We start from the raw sequence: 22,128 nt of genomic DNA, 5'->3' as shown, positions 1-22,128 counted from the left end.
TGAATCCCATTCCTGAGGGCTCCACCCTCACGATCTAATCATCTGCCAAAGCCTCCCACCCCTTCATACCATCACCTTTGGCATTAGGTTTTCAACATAGGAATTTTGGGGGGACACAAACATTCAGAGCGGAGGAGCACCCAAGTCAACATTTGGGAATGCATGAATTCAAAATAGAATAAGATAAGTAGATCTGGCACATAGTAAGTGTTCAATAAATATTTGTTAAACAAACATCTTAGGATACGTTACAAAATAAGTAGGAAAAACATAAACGAATGGATGTAGAACTAGGATTGTCAGAAAAGATTCTTGAAAAGATTGTGTTTTCTGAAATAGGCCTTGAAGGCTGGATAGCATTCTAACAGAGTCAGAAGGAAAGATATTCTAGGCATGGAAACAAGAAAGAACTGTCTCTGTAAGGTTTTTTACCACCAAAGGAGATCCTTTAAAGAGAAAAGGGAAAGTATATGCATGCTGGAGGAGGCTCTTCATTACCCAGTCACGTGAAGTACGTGTTCGTTCATTATTTTGAATGCGTTCATTATCTAATATTGAGCCAAATATTCTGCCGGGGCAATGTGTGTCAACGCCCTGGCTTGGGTTCTACAGTGATAACTTGCCGAGAACGCTGTTTCCTATAACTGGTACCTACTTACCTAGCTTGACCTTGTCTTCTTGAGAAACAGTAGTTTTGGTTAGATCACCTATACATTTTGGGTGAAGACAGTCAGCCATCCAACCTCAGCCAGAATCATGCAAATAGACCAGAATATAACACAGGTAGCAGAGCCTAAGGCTCATGTTCTTCTGACCCAGCCATAAGCACAAAGGAGGTGTATACAGTTAGCCACAAATGCTTTTCCTCCCTGCTTACTTTCATGGGAAACAGGCGGCATCAAAGACACCTGTAGGACTAACTGAGCAGATGGAGAACCTCTGTAAAATCTTGCCCTGTCTGTCCTCTTCCCAACAATTTGGGAAAGGCAAAGACTCTGGGAGTTGTGAAAATATACACAGGACAAACTGGGGGAAAGTCTCTCTCTTCCCTCTCTTTAGCTGCTACTCTGCCTCAGAAATATACACCAGATGTGTGTTTGGAAGAGGGGAGAGAAGTGGGTAGAGCCAGCTTCGTCGGAGTGGGGCCTGCACAATAGCTCAGCATCCTTGGTTTAACGCCATAGTTTCACTGTCTTAATAATTTTTGAATATGGGACCTCATCTTCATTTTGCACTGGGCCCCACAAATTGTATAGAAAGTTCTGAAGGCGAGAGCTGGTCCTCCCATCCTAGCCTTCAGGGAAAAGCAAGCTCAGGCCTGACTCTTACCTGGTTCTTAAACTAGTACTTCTTGACCAGTTTCTGGTCAAGTTCTTTCTTCTCCCAAGTACTCCCAGTGTCAGAACAGAGGACTCACTAACCTAGGTCTGAGGGAAGAGCAGGAAACAGCTCTCCTCAACTGTGACATTTCTTTGAAGGTGGATATTTCATCCTTAAAAAAAAAGTGATATTTGCATTCTGCTCCATAATATATCTGTTGGATACATTCAAAACATAAGATCGGCTTCCCTCCTACTCCTAAAGAAAACCTTTAAATAAGACTGACACTTCAAGAAGATACACCCTCTTTGTCACTTGGATTTGAAGGCCTTCTGCTCTCCCAAATAACCTCGCACGCTGTCACAAGTTGGGGCACACAGGGCTAGGAGAAGCGAGTCAAAGGTCCAGTTCTGCAAACACCCACTCACAGAACTCCAACTTCTTTCTCCTCACATGGTCCCTGCATGGCCTTCACTGGCACATTATGTAACTCCTTTTATTCTGCCCTTCTTCCTTTTCCTCTTCTTATTAAAAAAAGTCTCATTTGCTTGCTAGAACGCAGACCTCAAATTGCTTTATATTTTCTCTCTCAATCTAGAGGCGCCCTCATGGCCTGGCTAGTCGGCTTCTGATTAGGCTTCCTGGCTCCGGGAGGGGCTCTGCTCTCCTGGGCTCCATCTCCCAGACTGCTCTCCCAGGCTCCATCCCTCTTCCTGGCTCTGGACACAAGGTCCATTGGTGGTGGGAGGTATCAGAGCCAGTATTCAGCATCTACAATATGAACTCTAACAGTGATCACCATCTTCAGGCTCTTTCTTACTTCTCAGGTTTGTACATGCAGTGCCCTATTCTCAGGATGCTCAAGGATTCCTACCTGTCCTCAGGTCACAGTGTAGATGCCACTTCCTCTGGGAACCCTTCCTTGACATACCCCACCCCCACTCACCACCAAGACTAAGCTGGTCCTCCCATCCTACTCTTTCCTCCCCTTATAGGAATACTTACCACAGTGTACTTACTAATTCTTGCTAACTTGCCTGTTACCCGCCTAAACCCCAAGCATGATCAGAACAGGGACTTGCTTGCCTTGTCCTATACTGTACTCCCTAAACCTGGCAGCCCACCCCCCCACACACACACAAAAATTGTTGAATGCTATTGAAGTGCAGACACTGTCATATGATTTTTATTATCTCACCACAATTCTGGAAGGAAAGGATTAGAGTTCCCATTTAACAGATGGGGAAAGTAAGGCTCATACAGAATAAGTTGCCTGAAGGTCACACAGTTGGAAGTGGTGCCATCAGGTTCTCAGACCTTAAAGTCTATATATTTAATTCCCTGTGCCAAGTGGAGTTCAATCCAAGAAGCAGAACTACCAGGAGTGATATAGAGTGAGGGATTTAAGAATCTGGTGGTTAATGAGCAATTGTTGGAGCTTGTTAAACGGTCTACGCAAGACTATTGCCTCTTCATCCGGTGCTGGGGCCTGCAGTCCACAAGGCGGGTAGTCAGGAAGGAAAGATGGATGTGAAGTAGAAGAAAGCAAGGACAAACAGGAGCTTGCAGGGATGAGCTGGAACCCTCCAGCACATGACTAGCTACCACCCTGCCTCCAAGCCTCCAACTTCTATGTGCAGATGACTTCCAGGAGCAGTAGGCACCTATGTCAGGAGTAAATACACACCTGGTCCAAGGGTCACAGTAACTGAAGGAGATCTGGTGAAAGCTGGAGGAGCTGTGGGCTCCAGGAGTGAGCGGATGAGCAAGGCCACTCATCACCCCCATCTTCTCCAGAAAATGATCATTTAAAATCATAAAACAGTTAGTTTCACATTTTCAATGAAAACCCCAGAAAATAAATGATCAGTATTTATCTGATACCTATATTCCAGCTATTATAGGCAGATAATAAAATCTGGGATATTTAGGGACACAGATCAGGGGACAATTATAAAACTTAAGTTTCAATATTTCTGTTGATTCTGTAAAGGAGATACTGAAATAACCTCACCTGTAGTCTGAAGATCAGCCCCACCAGTAATTAAATAAAGGCCTACCTCAGCAAAAGCTCAGAGCCCTTAGCGGTTTGGGTCCTATTTGTTTGTTTGTTTGTTAGATTCTATTTGGGCCTTGAGAGTTCCTTTGGCATGGTGTGATATTGTGGTTTATAATAAGAAATATATATTTGGTTTTCATCCCCCGGCTGGCACAGAGCTCCTAAAACCCTTGGAATTTCCTAAGTGATGAGAGCTGAAAGTTGTCTCTTGTTATGTGTATGAGATGACTTTTGGAAAGCTCCTAAGGATGGGGGCAGGTTGGCATGAGAACCAACCAGGTGATTAGAGGTTGGAACATTCAGTCCCACCTCCACCCCAAGGTTCAGGGGAGGGGAGATGGCCTGGAGGTTGAAATTATCACCAATGGCCAGCGAGTTAATCAATCATGCCTATGTAATGAAGCCTCCATAAAAACCCAAAAGAGGGGTTTCTGAAAACTTTCAGGTTGGTGAACAGGTGGAGATTGAGCGAGAGTGGGGCCCTCAGAGAGGACGTGGAAGCTCCCTGCCTTTTCCCCGTACCTTGCCCTTATGCATTGAATTTATCTGACTGTTCCTGAGTTAGATCTTATTAATAAACTGATAATCTAGTAAGTACAATGGTTCTCTGAGTTCTGTGAGCTGCTCCAGCAAATGAATCAAATCCAAAGGAGGTCATGGGAACCTCTGATCCATAGCAGGTGATAACTTATGGGACTGAACGCTTAACCTGTGGCATCTGAAGCTACCTTCAGGGAGAGGGTCAGAATTGAGATGAATTGTAGGACACCCAGCTGGTAACCGGAGAATTCCTTGGTGGTGGTGGGGGAGCTCCCCCCCATATTAAAATTGGGTGTTCAGAACCTCTTTAGATGGGGAACAGCTGTTAGAGTTGTTTGGAGAGGGGATTCTGGAGATGGATAGAAAATATGAAAATATAGTATAAATCTATAAAGAAATGAAACTGCTTATTATCTCAATATTGTTTCTAATGCGTGTGAAGAAATGTAATAAAAACTCTATGAGAATGTAAAATACAACATACTTTCTCTCTTCCTGGGCCTTCCACTTCTCCACACTTCAGACTTCAGCTTAAACAGACACATCTTCAAGAAGCCTTCTCTGACTTCCACTCAGGCCCACTCCAACCCAACTAGCACCCTCAGTCTATCTCATAATATCCTATAATTTCCTTTCTGTAGTACACATCAAAATGGTACTTGAGTGGTTGTTTATCTCTGAGTCTTCCCCAATAGCATATGAACTCTGTTAAAGTGAAGGCTATGTTTCTAACTTTCCACCATGGTATTCACAGTGCTTAGCATATTATTAGATGTTTAATAATTATCGACAGAATGACTAACCAACTCAATCATGGGAAGACAAGGTAATTTGTTTTAGGTGTTGTCTGAGTATATTTATAGTTTCATTTTGTGGAGGTCATTGTTGAATGGACATGATTTAGGCTGTTTTCAAAAGGATCATAGAAAAGAAGACGACTGGATGAACTTACAAGTGTGAATTACAGTAGTCCCCCCTTATCCATGGTTTTGTTTTCCACCATTTTGGTTGCCTGTGGTCAACCACGGTCCAACAATATTCTATGAAAAATTCCAGAAATAAACAATTCATACATTTTAAATTGTGTACCATTCTGAGTAGCATGATGAAATCTTGAACTGTCCTGCTCTGTCTCACGCCGGGCATGAATCATCCCATTGTCCACTGTATCCATTAGTCATTAGTAGCTGTCTCAGGTATCAGATGGATGGTTGCAGTATCACAGTGCTTCTGTTCAAGTAACCCTTATTTCACTTAATAATGGCCCTAAAGCACAAGAGTAGTGATGCTGACAATTGCCCAAGAGAAGCTGTTAAGTGCTTCCTTTAAGTGAAAAGGTGAAAGTTCTCAAAGCTGCCATTGCTTCCAGTCTCTAGACACACAACCACTAAAGGAATTCATATAACTACCACTGCTTCTCTATCAAATGTATGATTTCTAAAGTCAGACCAGCAACCCTTCACTTTGTTCCTTGTCAGTTTCTTCCCATTCCTTATAGTAACTTTACCTAAATTTAGCTAATCTCCTCAAAGTCCATTCCCCCTTCTTTCAGAACTCAGTAAACAACAGTGAAAGGAGAATCTCTTCAAGCCATCTAGTAGAAGTCACATTTAACATAGTAACGGTAGCATACCTTTTTAAAATTACTTAATATTGAATATTTACTCATTCATACAGATCATAGGGTTAGTGCTATGGATCTTGGACTTCCAGCCTTCAGAACTGTGAGAAAAAAATATCTGTTGTTTAAGTTCCCAGTCTAAGGTGTTTGTTGTGGGACCTGAACTAAGACAGTTAGCTTCACAGATAGATGTGTTTGTACAGAAAAATTAACTGAAAAATTATTTGGCTTTTATCTGTTATGTTAATTTAATTTTAATTGGCTTAGTTCCATTACAAAAATCTAAACGACAATTCAATTTATTTACAATTTCAGGAGATTCTTTATAAAAAGAGCAAATGATTTATATTAAGAAAAATTATATTCATTCATCTTAAAATAATATTAAATTGATTTTTTTTAGTTGGAACATTTTATTTTTTCTTTATAAAAATATTTATATTTATAAAAATAAATGTTTTATTTATTTATATTTATTTTTCAATTACAATTGACTTTCAACATTATATTAATTTTAGGTGTACTTCATATTGGTTAGACATTTATATAACTTACAAAGTGATCCCCCAGTTAATTTAGTACCCCCGACACCATAGTTACTTATTACAATATTACTGACTATATTCCCTTTGTTGTACTTTATATCCCCATGACTATTTTGTAACTGCCAATTTGTATTTCTTAATTCCTTCACCTTTTTCACCCAGCCCCCCAAATCCCTCCCACCTGGCAATCATCAGTTCTCTGTACCTATGAGTTTGTTTCTGTTTTGTTGGTTTGTTTTGTTTTTTAGATTCCATATATAAGTGGAATCATATGGTATTTGTCTTTCTCTGACTTCATTTAGCATCATGAAATAATGCAGCTCCATCCATTGTGTCGCAAATGGTAAGATTTCGTTCTTTTTAATAGCAGAGTAATATTGCATTGTATATATGTAGACCACATATTCTTTATCCAATCATCTATCAATAGACACTTAGGTTGCTTCCATATCCTGGCTTTTGTAAATAATACCATGAACATAGGGATGTTGCATACCTTTAAAAAAAAATCTACTCAAAAACCCAATAATGTCATATTAAGATTTTCCAAGTCTTAGAAAATTCTGCTTGAAGACATATTCAACTAGATTATTTCTTTAATAAACACCTTACACAGAGCCCCAAATCATGTGACACTATTGTCTTAGCTCTTAAACCTCTTGGCTGTACTGCCTGGGACTCACAGGAGGTCTCATGGTTCCCAAGAGCTCAGTTCTACAATAGCATCTATTAATATCTGTAACAACAACAACAAAAGGACAGGCAAAATCTTGAAGGCACATTGGATTCACTCAAGGCACTTTTAAAAAATCTCTCTCCTGGGCATCATTGAGAGAACTTCTATTCAGTTCGTCTGGGGTGGGGCCCTGGCATCACTATTTTTAATCTGCTGAAGAGGAATGTTATTGCAAATCAGTGATTTTCAAAAGAGTCCCTCATTATCCTAACAGGTAATGTGTGTGGCAGGTGTATTGCCTCTCAGGTTCCGATGAGGTCCTTGTTCTCCCCAATGTAAACACAGGCTACCCCATCCTTCCAGAAAGAAACATTTTACGAAGAGAGAATGGAAATTGAACCCGAGTATTGGTGGAGGGAGCACTGGATTTACAAATAATGGCTCTGCTTTCCTCCATGTAATTTCCAGTTTTAAATTTAGCTCTGATTTAATCAAATCGCACTCCATACACACACACATACACACACACACACACAAACACACACACGTATGTATATATATGTTTCTCAGAATTTTTTCTGGACTACATACTTGATGGCATTTAAAACTTTTATACAAATACATTCATTTTTCTTAAATCCCATGCAACCGCAGAGCAGGCAGTGCAGCCAAGGGGAGCCTGGGGTGGCTGGAAGCGCCGCCCGGGGGAACTCCGGCTGCAGAAACCCGTAAGAGCCGGTGTGGGACTCCGGGAGCCCCGAGTTCGCAGCGCACCCCGGGACTCCAGGTGAACCAGTGGCCCGTCCGCGCTGCCCAGCGCGTGAACCCTGCCGAACTTTTAACATCTCCAAAGTTGCCGTAACTGGAGACACCCAAACGCCCGTGTGCCCCTCATTGGAGCGCCCCGGACCCCACCAGCGGCCCTCGGAGCCCTGATCTAGGTGAGGACACACTTCCAACCTAGCAATGATTAAGACTGCCGCCCACGCGCACCGCCCGACGCTTCCCTGGAATCCCGCACTGCGCGACAGCCCGAGAGCCCAGGTGCGAAAGAGGCAGAGGCCCCGGGGCTGTGTCTCCGCCGCGCCCAAGAGGGACCTCGCGGTGCCTGAGTGGGCCGGCGGATGTCAGTCAGGCTGTGGGGGCGGGGCCTCGGTGCACCCGCCCCCTGGCCCGGCTATAATCGCTGGCCCAGCGCTGAGACTGCGGGTGGATGGAGGTGCGCGCCTGTGCAGGGGTGAGGGTGAGGGCGCGTGTGGCCGAGTGCAGCTGCTGCAGCTGCCGGGCGGCGGCTGGCAGCGAAGACTAGTGGAGGAGAGAGAGGGGCGGGCGGCGGGATGGAGGGCACCCGAGGTTGCCCGTGTTCCGATTGCACTAACTCCCGAAGGTGTTGCTTCCAACTTTTACCTCCTTAGGAAGCAGGGAGCGATAGTGTCAGGAGCTAGTAACGTCCACACCAGCCCCCCCGCGGCCCCTTTCCTTGTCTGTTCTCAGCTTTATTATCATTTTTATTCATCCCTAGAACATGGACTTCGCCTGCCTCTGGCTAGGGGTGCTCCTGCCTGTGGTAGCTACGCTGGATTTCAGCTACCACCACCAGGAAGAGATGGAAGAGTTTTTGAAGAATGTTGCCCAAAACTACAGTTCTATCACTCACTTACACAGTATTGGGAAATCTGTGAAAGGTAGGGTCCGTCTCGTGCAGTTTTCCAACCCCCCCCCAGCCCCCCGTCCTCGCTTTCATTCATAAATATGCCTTAGCTTCGTGCCCTCTCTGCGTGAAGCTACTCAGACAGACTCTAAGCGGGTACTCCAGTGCCTTGCTCGTGGGTTGTTTTCTGCTTTTGTATGTCGTGCTGTTTTATTTTGTCAGGGGAGTAGTAGTAGGAAGACCTGAGGTTTACTAAACATCGCAGCAGTCATTCGGTATCGTTGAGTCCTATGAGTTAATGGCGTTCTGTCTTTTTGGATCTTGCAGACATTGGTTGCCTGGGATGTGTATTTTAGTTCCTTTTCTAAATAAACTTCTGCCAAGGAAGTCCGTTTATCCATCTCAGGTTTCCCTTTTTGTTGACTTCTTTAAATATGATTTGGACTGTTAGTATCATTTCTTCAAGCCTCTTTTAAACTAAAATAGTGCAGCTCTGTTGGTGAGATTTCTATGTCATGTATAATTAGCCCTATGGCTTAAAGTTACATAAAACCATCATTTTTCAAGTTTCTTTTAAATAGTACAGTTCTGTTGGTAAGATTTGAGTCAAGTATAATTAGCCAAATGCTTAACGTTATGCAAAAAAAGTGGCTCTGATACTGTTGAAGGCTGTTTTTTTTTTTTAAATTACCATTTGAATAAGACAAGTGCTGAATAATAAATATACATTAACAGTGATTGGCACTGCTTCTAGCATTTTGATTTTTATTGTTTAATTTACTTTATTGTTTTAATTTAGAAACTATACATTAAGCATAAACATAACAATATATTGCATTAAGTAGTTCTCACTTTTATAGCTGGAGAACTTGAATCATAGAGAAATTAAGTATTTTACCCAAGATCACCCAGATTGTGAATTTTATAATCAAGATCACTACTTCAAGGCTTAGACATTTGGGGTCAATGCAAATAATTTTATCAGATATTATTTCTTAGTTTTTTATTATATTGCTACCCCCAAAGAGATTACCAGAAAATTTAATGCTTAAATCAAAAGTTTTGTCAAGCTTATACAATTTTGATCTCAATGCTTTGTAAGTGTGTTCAAAACCTACCTGGATTTTAGCTCTGAGCTTTTCAGCCAATTGGGAGTCTCTTAATTACCATATTCTTATTCTTTCCCCAAAAAATTAAGGTCACAGTTTTTCAAGAAGTATTACATAAGTTTACTTATGTGCAATGCAAAATAAAAATCCTGGGCTTCTGTGTATAATTGTACTTTTGTTTTTAAACAACGTTGCCAAAGAGTTGTGTCCTAATTACTCTATATTGCTCTATAATTCAAAATTATAGAGGTTCGATATATGAGAAATCCTATCTTGAATCAGCATGTGTATTCAACCTTTTCAAGTCATTTCCCCCTAAGTCTAGAGAAACTTAAAGACATCTAAGAATACTAATTATATTAATAAAGGAAATATTGAACACAGCTAGCTTGAGTCATTCAGTCATCATTTAAACCACAACATGATGAGGATGTTGTTAATTTTAAGTAGTAAATGATTTGAAAAGCTTTTATTTATTTCAAGCACAAAGTGCTTGGCTTGTGAAAGAAAGCTGGGGACTTTCTTAATGTGAACCAGCTATTTTGATCTATCCTGCATGATATCAGACCACAGAATAGTGAAAGCCAGCACTCCTGTAGTTAATTGAAGGACTAAGAAGTTATAATGTAAAAATAAAATCTGACCCATAGTGGTCAAATGTTTGCGCCGAGTATGTTCTGAATAATTACTCAGATTAAGAAAAATCCCAAATCTACTATTCGGTTCCAAGTGGTAGGTTAAACTGCACGTTAGCATGAGCACTGAAAGACAGTGCTCCTTTGTCGGCACTCTTTTCACTAGATACGTAGGCAATTTTCCCTAGCTGACCTGCCCTCTAGTGTGAGATAAGTTTGCTTAGCAAACAGGATTTATTATATGTGCTATTTTCTTTCTTTCCTTTTTTTTTTTTTTGTTATGAATGTGGGCAGCCTACCCAGAAGGGAAGAAAATAATATTCCTACCTCATCAAATGCATTTTTAATTTTTTGTCAGTGTATATCACATTTATTTCCATTGTTGTAATCATGGATTCTATTCCTTTTTTCCCCATTCACATTATTTCATTACATATTTCCATGAACTGGCAAAGTCTGCAGATGTGCATTGGTTGCCATATAGTATTTTTATCCTCTTGATTATCTGAGTTTTCTTAGTCATTCACCTCTTTGGGACTAATCTGTATCGTTTCTGATGATCTTTGTTATAAAGAGTGATGCTATAAAACCATTGATACATGTCATGATAATCACCTTCTATTACATTTGGTGATTTTTTTTCCAGTTTTTTTTTATTTTGAAGTGTTTGAAACCCATGTATACCCTTCACCTCGATTCAACCATAGCAGACACCATATATCAGTTGAGTCTTTTGGAGGGAATCCCACTACCTAATAACATAGTAAAGAAACTCTGTGTGAAATAGAGAAGCAACTCAAAAAAAAAAAAAAAAAAAAAGAACTGACAAATGAGTTGAAAAAAATCAGTAAAAGTACACTGTTCATTGGTTCATTAGTTCACTCCTCTATTCAGTTAAGGACGTGCATCCTTTTTTCTTTTTTCCACTTCTAACCCCCTTTGTATAGCAAGATGCCTGGCACATATTCAGTCATCTATATCTGGTTAATGGATTGAATATTTGCTGAATGAAAGGTGTGTGAAGCAAGCAAAGATGTTCCTTGCAATCAGGTAGCCCCTTTAAAATATGAATGTATTTATTGTGCATTTCCCCAGCTTGGCTCTTCACACCCCAACACATTAGTTCTAGGACCATTTTAAATGGGATTGCCTACCATCCCTGTTTTAAGAATCTTGTCTTGCCTTCTGCTAAGTCTAATCTTTATCTGAATAAGGAAGATTGCAAAGGACAATAGGTAGATAATAAAATCTCTGTTACCCAGTGTTGTCCACGTATAGCGTGTTTTAACACATTATTTCAATCTGCACAACTCAAAATAGGAATTTTCCTCATTTGTCGCACAAGTCAAATGAGGCACAGATAAGTTAATTAACTTGCTGAAGATCACACAGCTGACAGGGTTAGAGGGAGAATTGAAATTGAGATTCACCTATTTCCCAAGCACATCTCTTTTTTTCTGTAAAGAAGCATCTTGACACAGATGTAGATGGTTATATGGTGACTAAGGTTGTTGGTGGAGGGTTTCAGAGTCATGGTTTAGGCTTATTTGATCTGAAAGGGTGGCTTCTGCCAAGGATCTTTAGCTGTGTTGTCCGTTACAGTACCCATTAGCCCCTTGGCTTATGAGCAGTTAAAATGTGACTAGACCAAACTGAGATTTCCTAAAGTGACTGAAGACTTAATACAAAAAAGTAAAATATTCTATTAATGCTATTTTTATATTGACTACTTGTTGAAAAGATAATACTTTAGACATATAGGTTAAACAAATACTTAAAAATTAATTTTACTTTTGTTACTGTGGGTATGGTTACTAGAACATTTTAAATTACATATATAACACATTGTATTTTGAGGGCTGTGCTGATCTAGAGAGAAATTTGTTATTAGTAATTTTTTTCTAAGTACAAAAAAAAATTTAAGTTCATTTAGAAAATCTGGAAGATCCAGCAAAGCACCAAGAAGAAAATTAAAATCTCACCATCCCAAGGAAACATTTTGTAGGCTAGAACCACTATAAGTGCTGTTTTGTGCCTTTCCCCTCCGCCCACTGAGCCAAATAATCTTGTTTGTCCATGCAAACAAGTTAGTTCTAAAACTTAATTTTTAATGCCTGCTTTGTGTCCTATCAATGGATGTAGTATTGTTTATTTAACTCACACCCCACTGATGGACATTTAGTTTGCTTCTAAACTTTTTCTTCTATAAACAGTGCCATAGTGAACATCTTCACTAAGACAGCAAAAGTTGTCAGAACACAGGCTTTGGAACCACAGTGCCCAAGTTCAAATTCTAGATTCTCTACTTTGTCACAGTGTGACCCTGGGTTGTTGAATAATTTCTGGCACATACTAAGTGCTACATAAGAGCTGCTGTTAGGTATACATTTCCAAACATGAAATTACTGGTCGTAAGCAGCTTTATGTATTTGATACATATGAACAAATTGTTTTCCACAAAGATTGTATGGATTTATAATCTTGCAAGAAATGTATGCTAAGAAGAAAACAACTCTTCTAAATCTTATACTGGTCATAAATCAGTACTGGTATTAGTGGTTTGAAAGATTCCCATAGTATTTGTCAAAGAGTGCAATACAAAGTTTCAGTTATACAAGATGAATATGTCCTGAAGAACTACTGTACCATGTAGTACCCATAGATAATAATACTGTATTATGTACTTAGAAATTTGGTAAGAGGATAGATCTTACGTTGAGATGAGGACGATGATGATGAAAGATTACTGTAGTACCAACTTTTTATTGTTGTGGTTAAAGTATAAGGGAGAATTTATTTCTCAGGTTTTTTCCCAAGAACTCTCACCTCCATATATTCATTCAACAGATAATTTATTTAGTCCCTCTGCCAGGAGTCTTTATACAATTTCAGATGCTCAAAAATCTCCCTAGAATCGGCTTAGATTCCTACCCCAAAGATGCATGTGTTCGCATACACAGATCTTTCATCGTCTCCTGCCCTTGGGTAGGTTTTGGCTAGTGATTTGTCCTTGGAAAAAAACATTGTGTGTTATGTTTTGCCACAACATTGAGTTTTCTATCACACTCTGTTCATTTCTCAAGTGTGGTCTTAAGGCCAGTTTGCTTGCGATCCTGATAAAATGCTCTGTGTGATGTAAAAGAGGGGGACATATTGAGGATTAAATATCAATAAAACCACTAAAATCTACGAATTTCAGCTGTAATACACGTTTGTGATTTAAAGTTACATTGGTTTAGCAAGTCTTTCCCCTATTTTAACTTGAAATGCAAAGTCTTCTGAAACATCTTGTGGATATCAGCCTTGTTTTATAACCATTTGGGGATTTTTTAAGGCATTGCCTTTTTTTTTTTCTTATAAGGAAATGATTTAGATGACCCCCATGTCTGTAGAATATTTTAAGAGAAAATTGAGACAGAATATCTTAAAAGTAGCACAGAGTTTTACTCTGCTTCTTTTATCTAGTAATCATTTTTATTCCAAATCTCAAATATATCTAAACAAAAATCCTCTACGGGAAAGTGGCATTTGAAATTTTAGAAAAATAATGACAGGCTATGTCAACTGAATTTTACTATTTGCCTGGCACTTTACATACACGTATATGTTTCACTTACTCATTCTAACAATGGTATGAAATACCTTTATTATTCCCCAATTTACACGTGAAGAATTGAGATTAAGTGAATTGTCCACAGTTTGTTAAAGACAGAGGGGTGATGGAACCAAAGTCTGTCTTGTGCCAAATAGTGAATAAACCTTAAATCTCTTTGCTAGAGATTTGTAGATAAAAGTTTCTCCAGGTACCTTTTTCTCTGTTCTTGACCCTAACCCCTGTGATTCTGAAAAAGTTGACAAGCATCTTCTATCATCCAAGAAAGGGCCTTGTGCTGAGTGATCTGTGGAATTCCTTGATCTGTTTTCAGTATTCACACAGTTCCATCCAAAGCAATTTGAATTCCGCTTTTTGGTGTAGACTTAAAATTTTCTTTTCTATATGCCAAAACTCTTTGATTATGAGACAGAAGAAGGCTGAGATTCTGGTTTACACACTTACTGGACACCTATTCACCAAACTGCCATCTCTTGAGTTGAGAACAGTGGTAGCCCCCCCTAGAGGGAATTTTGGAAATAGAGTGAGGTGTAGGCCATAACTTAAGAAATCTTTGTGGGAGAGGTGGGGGTACCCTCCTGGTGCATTCTCCTGATCTCAATGCACAGAATAGTTATGCACAGTGAAAAATTGTCCCCCACATTTTCTAATGCCGTACATAGGTTAAAGACCAGCTTAAAATTATCTGAGTCTAAAACCAAACTGTTTTTTTGTGCAAACACAAAATACTTTTTCCAATTTTAACATATAGTGAACTTTCCAGGAACGTAACTGTAGGTAAATTGAGGAAATTTTTTATTTTGTTTTTCTCTGAATTTGCTTGAGAGATATTTCACATTCATAAAGTCCTGACACCAGTGACCATACCACTGAATTACTCTCAATTATAATTTTCTGTATCCACAGTTTCTTCATTCAATCAACCACAGATCGAAAATATTTGGAAAAAAGTTACATTGTTGCTGACATATAGTTTGTAGTTAGGCCCGATATGGTTGCATTTGCACTGAACCTGTGCAGACTGTTTTTCTTGTCATTATTCCCTAGACAATATAGTATAATAACTGCTTACATAGCATTTACATTGTATTAGGTATTATACTCATAAGTAATCTAGAGATGATTTAAAGTATTCAGGAGAATGTGTGTAGATTATATGCAAATATTACACCACTTTATATAAGGAACTTGAGCATTGGCAGATTTGGGTATCCACAGGGGTCCTGGAACCAATCACCCGCAGATAGAGAGGGACGACTATATAAATGTAAGCATCTGACTTTTTCATTACGTCTTCTAGTGAATCGTGCCCAAGTTTTTACATATTGATACCATGTTTTAAGTTGCTTTCCTTTTATTTCTCCTCTAAGTACAGTTTGAACACTGAGCTGATCTTTTTGAAATTATGTTGTATTTTCTATGAATTTAATGCCAGTAAAGGAAGAGTTGCAAAATATTGGACATAAAAAAATAGTCGTAGACTGATAGGGTTAGGAACTGTTAGTCTAAAATTACAGGCATAGAGAGCTGATAAGGACCCACTTCAGATTTATGCAGCAGCATCCCAAAGGTGGTTGGTTTCTGTTCCTGGTCAGTGAACATGTATGTGTGTCTGGAGATAACACTGTGCTGAAAGCAGTATCTAGAGTTGAGAGACAATTGCCATTAGCTCTATTTTTTTTCCTTCAGCTTGTATATTTAGAATGTACCTCTTTGTCTAAGGGTACAAAGTAACAAAGTATTAAAATTCTTAATATTATCTCAAATACCAACATGCATTTGGGTTAGGGGAAGGGAGTTAAATCAAATCTTCCTATGTAGTGATTTAAAACAATTGGTAACCTTTCTGACTCCTTAGCAATTCAATGTAGTATAGTAATTTTTTTTTTAAGATTTTATTGGGGAAGGGTAACAGGACTTTATTGGGGAACTGTGTGTACTTCTAGGACTTTTTCCAAGTCAAGTTGTTGTCCTTTCAATCTTAGTTGTGGAGGGTGCAGCTCAGCTCCAGGTCCAGTTGCTGTTGCTAGTTGCAGGGGGCGCAGCCCACCATCCCTTGTGGGAGTCAAGGGATCTAACTGGTAACTTTGTGGTTGAGAGCCCACTGGCCCATGTGGGAATCCAACCGGCAGCCTTTGGAGTTAGGAGCACAGAGCTCCAACCGCCTGAGCCACCGGGCCTGCCCCTAGTATAGTAATTTGCTGAGAGGTTAGTAGGTCCTAATTTGAGTTTGTGTTAAAACAGACATGAGTTGTACATTAAAAATGTTTCTCATCTCTGTATGTCAGATGTTTAAATTAAAGTACAAATTTTCTGGTCTCTGACCTTTCCCAGAGACCATAACTACGTCAAGCTCAACTGGGGGGCTTAGTCTTCACTGCCTCAGGAAAAGTGCCGCCAACTTCAAACAAGTGCCTTCAAACTGGCTCCACAGACTTATCATGAATTTACTCAGAGCTGAAGATAACGTGGGGTGTAAAGGGATTAACAGTAGTGCTTACGTATTTGGAGGATTTACCCTATCACAGAGTTCAGTAGAAGAAACCAGCTAAGTAACTCTTCTATTTGTTTAAACAAAGAACTTTCAATTAGTTGCTTTCCCAGCTTTTTCATTTTTCTGATCGGAAGCTCTCTGAACAAACTAGAACCACATTTACGGAGCACCACTGAAGTCACAAGAACTGACAGGTACCCAAATGCATGCTTCAGACTCCTTCCTGACAAAGTGCGCAGGTATATTGCAAATACAGCGGGTGAAATTGAGCGCAGCGTCACATTTTTAGAGCAGTTATGGATGGTACAGACCATGTGATCATTTATTCAGTTAATTGAGGCTTAGTTCAAAATGGTACTTCCTCCTGGAAGCCTTTTTCTAATTCCCTGGGCAGAACTGGATTTTCCTTGGGCTTCTCCTCCTGAGTATCTTCCAGTGGCTCCAGCTACATTGCATCTGGAGAGCAAGGACTAGGCCTTGTTCATCTTTGTATCCTAGGCCCGAATACTTATTCTATGTGACAGGCACTCAAAGGGTCAAAGCTGAAGAGTTTTTCCATGCATAGTAAACGAAACATGAATGGAAATATATGGTTATACAGTTTAGTGTACAGTATGTAGTGTGTTATTATGTTGTATAAGTATAGGACGTCTTTTTATATATACTTTTATATAGTTACCTATGCTATATGTCACTTTATGTTGTATAACTTTACATAGTTACACATACTGTATGTAATAAGTACTTCAGTCTCTCAAGAAAATGAAATTATTTGTTTGCAATGTAACCTTTTTTTGCTAAAACGACTTTATGGAAAGTAATATAACTTGGAAAGGTAGGATTGGAGGACCTCATGCCACAGCGCCAGAGAAGTCACTGACGGCGGGGAAGTTAGTGTCTTTCAGGCAGTAAAGTGCATAATTGAATTATTCACTGACAAGCCTCAAGTGGTTCTGTTCCCGCCTCCCTTCAGCACTTCCCCACCCCCAATGCTAACCAAACATACTAAGAGAACAGAGGGTGTATATAGAATATACACCCACACCTCCATTAAGAAAAGTAAGTAAATATCCTTGGTTTTATTTGAACAGCACAAGAATAATTCAAGTGTCTGTTTAGAGAATGTAAAAAGAAAGAGAAACAGATGAAACCTCCCCTCCAAAAAAGAAGTTAAGCACAGATTTGAAACTCACCAATTTTAAGTATCTTTTTTGTCCCCTCCATACTCAGGAATGTTGTACAGATTTAAGATGAAGGCATTTGACATGTTTAATGATTCTTGCTGTGAGTGGTTCAGAAAGGCACAGGTTTTGGAAATACACCAATATGCTGTCTGACAATTAAGGTTGCAAACTCATCCTAGAAAAAGTGCTACACACCTCATTGCTGAATATCACTACGGTCACCTTCCAAGTACTCCCCTTGGGAAGCTATGCACTGACGCCAGTGCCTAGTCCACCCTTCAAAGCAATTTTGGAACTCTTCTGGAATGGCCATCAGAGCTGTCATTGTATTACTCTTGATGTCCTGAATATCATCAAAATGTCTTCCTTTCCATGTTTCCTTTATCTTTGGGTAAAGAAAGCAGTCATTGGGGGCCAGATCAGGTGAGTAGGGAGGGTGTTCCAATATAGTTATTTGTTTACTGGCTAAAAACTCCCTCACAGACAGTGCCATGTGAGCTGGTGCATTGTCATGATGCAAGAGCCATGAATTGGTGAAAAATTCAGGTCGTCTAACTTTGTCACGCAGCCTTTTCAGCACTTCCAAATAGTAAACTTGGTTAAGTGTTTGTCCAGTTGGTACAAATTCATAATGAACAATCCCTCTGATATGAAAAAAGCTTAGCAACATCGTTGTAACAAGTTCACGAACTTAATTGTCAGGCATTGTAGACTGTTGACAGTATCTTACCTTTAATTTTTAGTTCCTAGTAAATATTCATTCCCTTGCCCATTGTTGGTAACTCAGTTGAGCCCAAGCATTAAAATTATTTTAACCTTATTCACTCTTGTGAAAGGGTAGACACCTGGGGATATGTGGGAAGCACAGATCATTTTAAGGAGTTTTTACACTTTTAATTAGAAAGAGTTATTTACACCTTAATAATAATACCAGGGTCACATGGAGTTAAACGTCAGGTAAAGGTTGCTCGGTTGGGGAACACATTTTATTTATTTTTTCTATTACTCCTAGGGACTCAGATGAATAATCTTACTGTACTATAAATAACCTATAGATAAGCCTAGCTGGTTTATCATTTCTTACTGGTAAGTTTCTATTGATGAATAAACAAAGATAAATTGGGAAATACCACATTCTGGCCTTTCTGAGTGTTAAGAACATGGACTTCTAAAGGTACCTACAAAGTGTGATTTCAGGCTCTATAGCGTACACTGGTTCACAGTGTAGAAGCTGGTGAGAGTGCAAAGGGCAGGAGGTAGAAAGGGTTCTGCTGTGTTCTAAGGACAGAAATGAGACCAGTGAGCTGAAGTGCAGTAAGCAGAGAAGAGTGATACTGGATGAAGTTGGAGAGGTGTACAGGGGACAGTTCACAGAGTGCCTGATAAGCCAGATCAAACATGGAGGCTTTGAATTCTGTTCTGAGAATAGCATTGAAGGGGTTTCAGCAGATTGATGTAATCTGATGTGGATTTGAAAAAAGATAACTTTGCGGAATAGAGAATTACTTGGAAAGGGGCAAGTATAGAAGCAGAGAAAATAATTATAATAATCCAGCCAAATGTTGATGATGGTGAGTTGGATTAGAAATGGAGAGAAGTAGAGGGATTAGAGATTTGTTTTGGAAATAAAACCAACAATATTTGCTAATGGATTGTAAGAGAGGTGGGCAGAGATGAGGAAAAAATAAAAAAAATCCTGGAAGACCTTTTAGGTTTTATGCTTGGGCAACTGAGTGTGGGAGGTATTATTTACTAAGATGGGAAAAACTAGAAGAGGACCAAGAGTTCTGATAATAAACCATTTCTTTTATAAGTTTGAAGTCCTTAGTAGATATCCAGTGAAGATGTCCAGTAGGCAGTTGGGTTTGTATGTGGAGTTTAGGGGAGAGATTTGGCTGTAGAAATAAGCTTGAGAGTCATCGAGATACAGATAGTATTGAAACCCATGTGACTAATAAAATAAAATAATTTAACAAGAGAGTGGAGATAAAAGAAGGCCAGAATAAAGTTATAGGACACTATATCATTTAGAATCTGGTAGAGACAGAAACCAACAAAGGAGACGGGAAGAGAATCAGTTGTTCAAGAAGGAGGCTCTTTTAGGGGCCTGTGACCACACCCACTAGTGAATTGCTGGAAGGAGTCACGACTCAATATAAAGTCACACAGCTAAGCGTTATTAAGCAAAGGATACAGTGCAGAAACAGTAAGATAATGATATATGTATACAGAGACGCATCAGCTTTCTTGTTCTCCCTCGGTGAGGACCCTACAGGTGCATGTTCCTCTCAAGCTGTGAATGGTACCGCCACCCAGGGAAGCCCACTCCCGTCTTGGCAGTCCAGAGTTCTTCAAGGGAGCTGTGTGACCAGCCAGGGTGTAGGTCCACCCCGGGGACCAGGTGTACATCATGAATCTTCATGTTTACTTTAAACAGTGCTTTCGGCTTGGAACATCTTGACCCACTGACATGAGAGTACAAAATAACATCATTAATTAGTGAACATTTCAGGAGTTTCCTGCTCAGTTTGGTTAAGGGTCGTTACTGTGACTGCACGTGTTCCCAGAGATAAGAAGTGAGTAGAACAGACAGGCCGTGTTAACTCTTTCCTCACTGAGGTCATGGTTACAGAATGCTGCTGTGAGTGAAAACTGAGGACCCGAAAGTTAAGTGAAATGTCTCAAAGGATAGTTAGCTAAATTCCATTTTTGTCTACACAGAGTCATTCCATTTCTTCAGCAAACATTTCCTGAATGCCTAATAAGTTTGTGGCATGTGCTGGCATAGGGATATAGAGGTAAAAGATGTGGTCCCTGCCCTGATGGAATTGACAGTCTGAGGGGTGAGCTGGAGGGAAGAGACATCTGGCAAATACAGATGTGATCAGCCCTGTGGGAGTATATGGAGGGGTACTCATTGTGGCTGAGACCTGAGGAATAAATAGAAGTCAACCAGGTGAGAGGGCCAAAGCAAGGCAATACATAGCATATTCAAAGGCCTGGTGGTGAAGGAGCATGTTGACCTTGAGGAACAAAAGAGATTCAGTTTGGCTGGAGAGGGGCCTGTGAAGGGGAGAGAGGCAGCAAAGTGGGCAGATCCTGGAAGACCTCGTACCACTGTTAAAGACTTTGCTTCATCCAACAGGAGTTGTACTCATCCTAGGGATCCATGCTTCATTGGAAAATGACATTTTTGTTTTCTTGATGGGAAATTTTCTGATAATTTTATAATTCATCTTGCATTACAATAAAGATTCCCTTTAAGAAATAAATAGAATAGCTATTTATGGAATTTAAAAAAAAGTGAGAAAATGCAAACCAGCGAGAGTAAACCAGAGCACCAACATTAAATGCTCAGAGAATGTAACATTAAATCTGTAAAACTAAGAACTGTAAGGGTAAAAAGTTCTAATTTAAATATGATAATTGGACCAGATTGTTCACTTAAACCTTAAAGATAATTTATTTTTACCAACAGAACTTACTAGAAATATTTCAATAGTGATTACACAGTGTCTTTTTGCCCTCAGAGCATGAAACACACAAAAAGAACTATTTTAATCAGCTATGTTGGAGATAAATTCTGTGTATGCCAAATGTAAAGAAACTAATAAATATTAATTAAATCTAGAATTCAAAGAGAAATACCAGAGTATCTAGGAAGAGATACTTTATTTTTTTCCAGTTATATGGAGACATAATTGGTATTATATATGACACTGTGTAAGTTTGAAGTATATGATGTGATGATTTGATACACATGCATATTGTAAAGTGACCATAAGGAGGTTAGTGGACACATCCTTCACGTCACATAATTACTATTTTGTTGTGGCGGTGGTGAGAACATTTAAGATCTCCTCTTTTAACTACTTTAAAGTACATAATACAGTATCTTTAACTATACTCACCATACTGCACATTAGATCCTCATGTGCAGATCTAGCGTATTCATCTTATTATTAGAACTTTGTACCCTTTGACCAACATCTTCCCATTTTCCCCAGCCCCTAGCAACCACCATTCTACTCTGTTTCTATGAGTTCAGCTTTTTTAGATTCCATATATAAATGAAATCATACAGTATTTGTCTTTGTCTGACTTATTTCACTTAGCATAATGCCCTCAAGGTCCATCCATATTGATGCAAGTGGCAGGATTTCTTTATTTTTTATGGCTGAATAATATATGTATACTATGTGTATATTATGTGTATGTGTGTATATACACACAGACGCACACACACACAAACCGGGGGTGCCAAAAATTGTATATACATGACTGGTAGTGATCTTTTGTTGTTGGTATATAGTGTTACAATTTTAATAGTTTTTTTCTTAAAATGTGTATACATTTGTATGGCACCCTCTGATGTCTATCTATCTATCTATCTATCTATATATATTTTTTTTTAAGATTTTTTTTTTATTATTGGGGAAGGAGAACAGGACTTTATTGGGGAACAGTGTGTACTTCCAGGACTTTTTCCAAGTCAAGCTGTTGTCCTTTCAATCTTAGTTGTGGAGGCTGCAGCTCAGCTCCAGCTCAAGGTGCCGTGTTCAATCTTAGTTGCAGGGAACACAACCCACCATCCCTTGCAGGACTCGAGGAGTTGAACCGGCAACCTTGTGGTTGAGAGCCCACTGGCCCATGTGGGAATTGAACCGGCAGCCTTCGGCGT

The 22,128-nt window shown here is 39.4% G+C and overlaps 1 protein-coding gene across 2 annotated transcripts in view; it reads left to right on the top strand.

Moving 5' to 3' along the window:
- Positions 1–7,953: 7,953 nt before the first annotated feature.
- Positions 7,954–22,128, top strand: part of CPM (carboxypeptidase M) — a 64,750-nt gene continuing 50,575 nt past the window's right edge. Inside the window, exons 1-2 of one of the 2 annotated variants that reach the window (XM_033118446.1) lie at positions 7,954–7,980; positions 8,284–8,446. In XM_033118446.1, coding sequence (XP_032974337.1) covers positions 7,975–7,980; positions 8,284–8,446 — 169 coding nt within the window. In that variant the 5' untranslated portion in view covers positions 7,954–7,974. Of the gene's footprint in view, positions 7,999–8,283; positions 8,447–22,128 lie in introns of both variants that reach the window. The other variant, XM_033118445.1, reaches the window with a different exon arrangement.

Source organism: Rhinolophus ferrumequinum, chromosome 10 (genome assembly GCF_004115265.2).
Source record: "Rhinolophus ferrumequinum isolate MPI-CBG mRhiFer1 chromosome 10, mRhiFer1_v1.p, whole genome shotgun sequence".
Lineage (NCBI taxonomy): Eukaryota > Metazoa > Chordata > Mammalia > Chiroptera > Rhinolophidae > Rhinolophus > Rhinolophus ferrumequinum.
The sequence above is the reverse complement of the archived record's forward strand: the minus strand, read 5'-3'. Positions and strand labels throughout refer to the sequence as shown.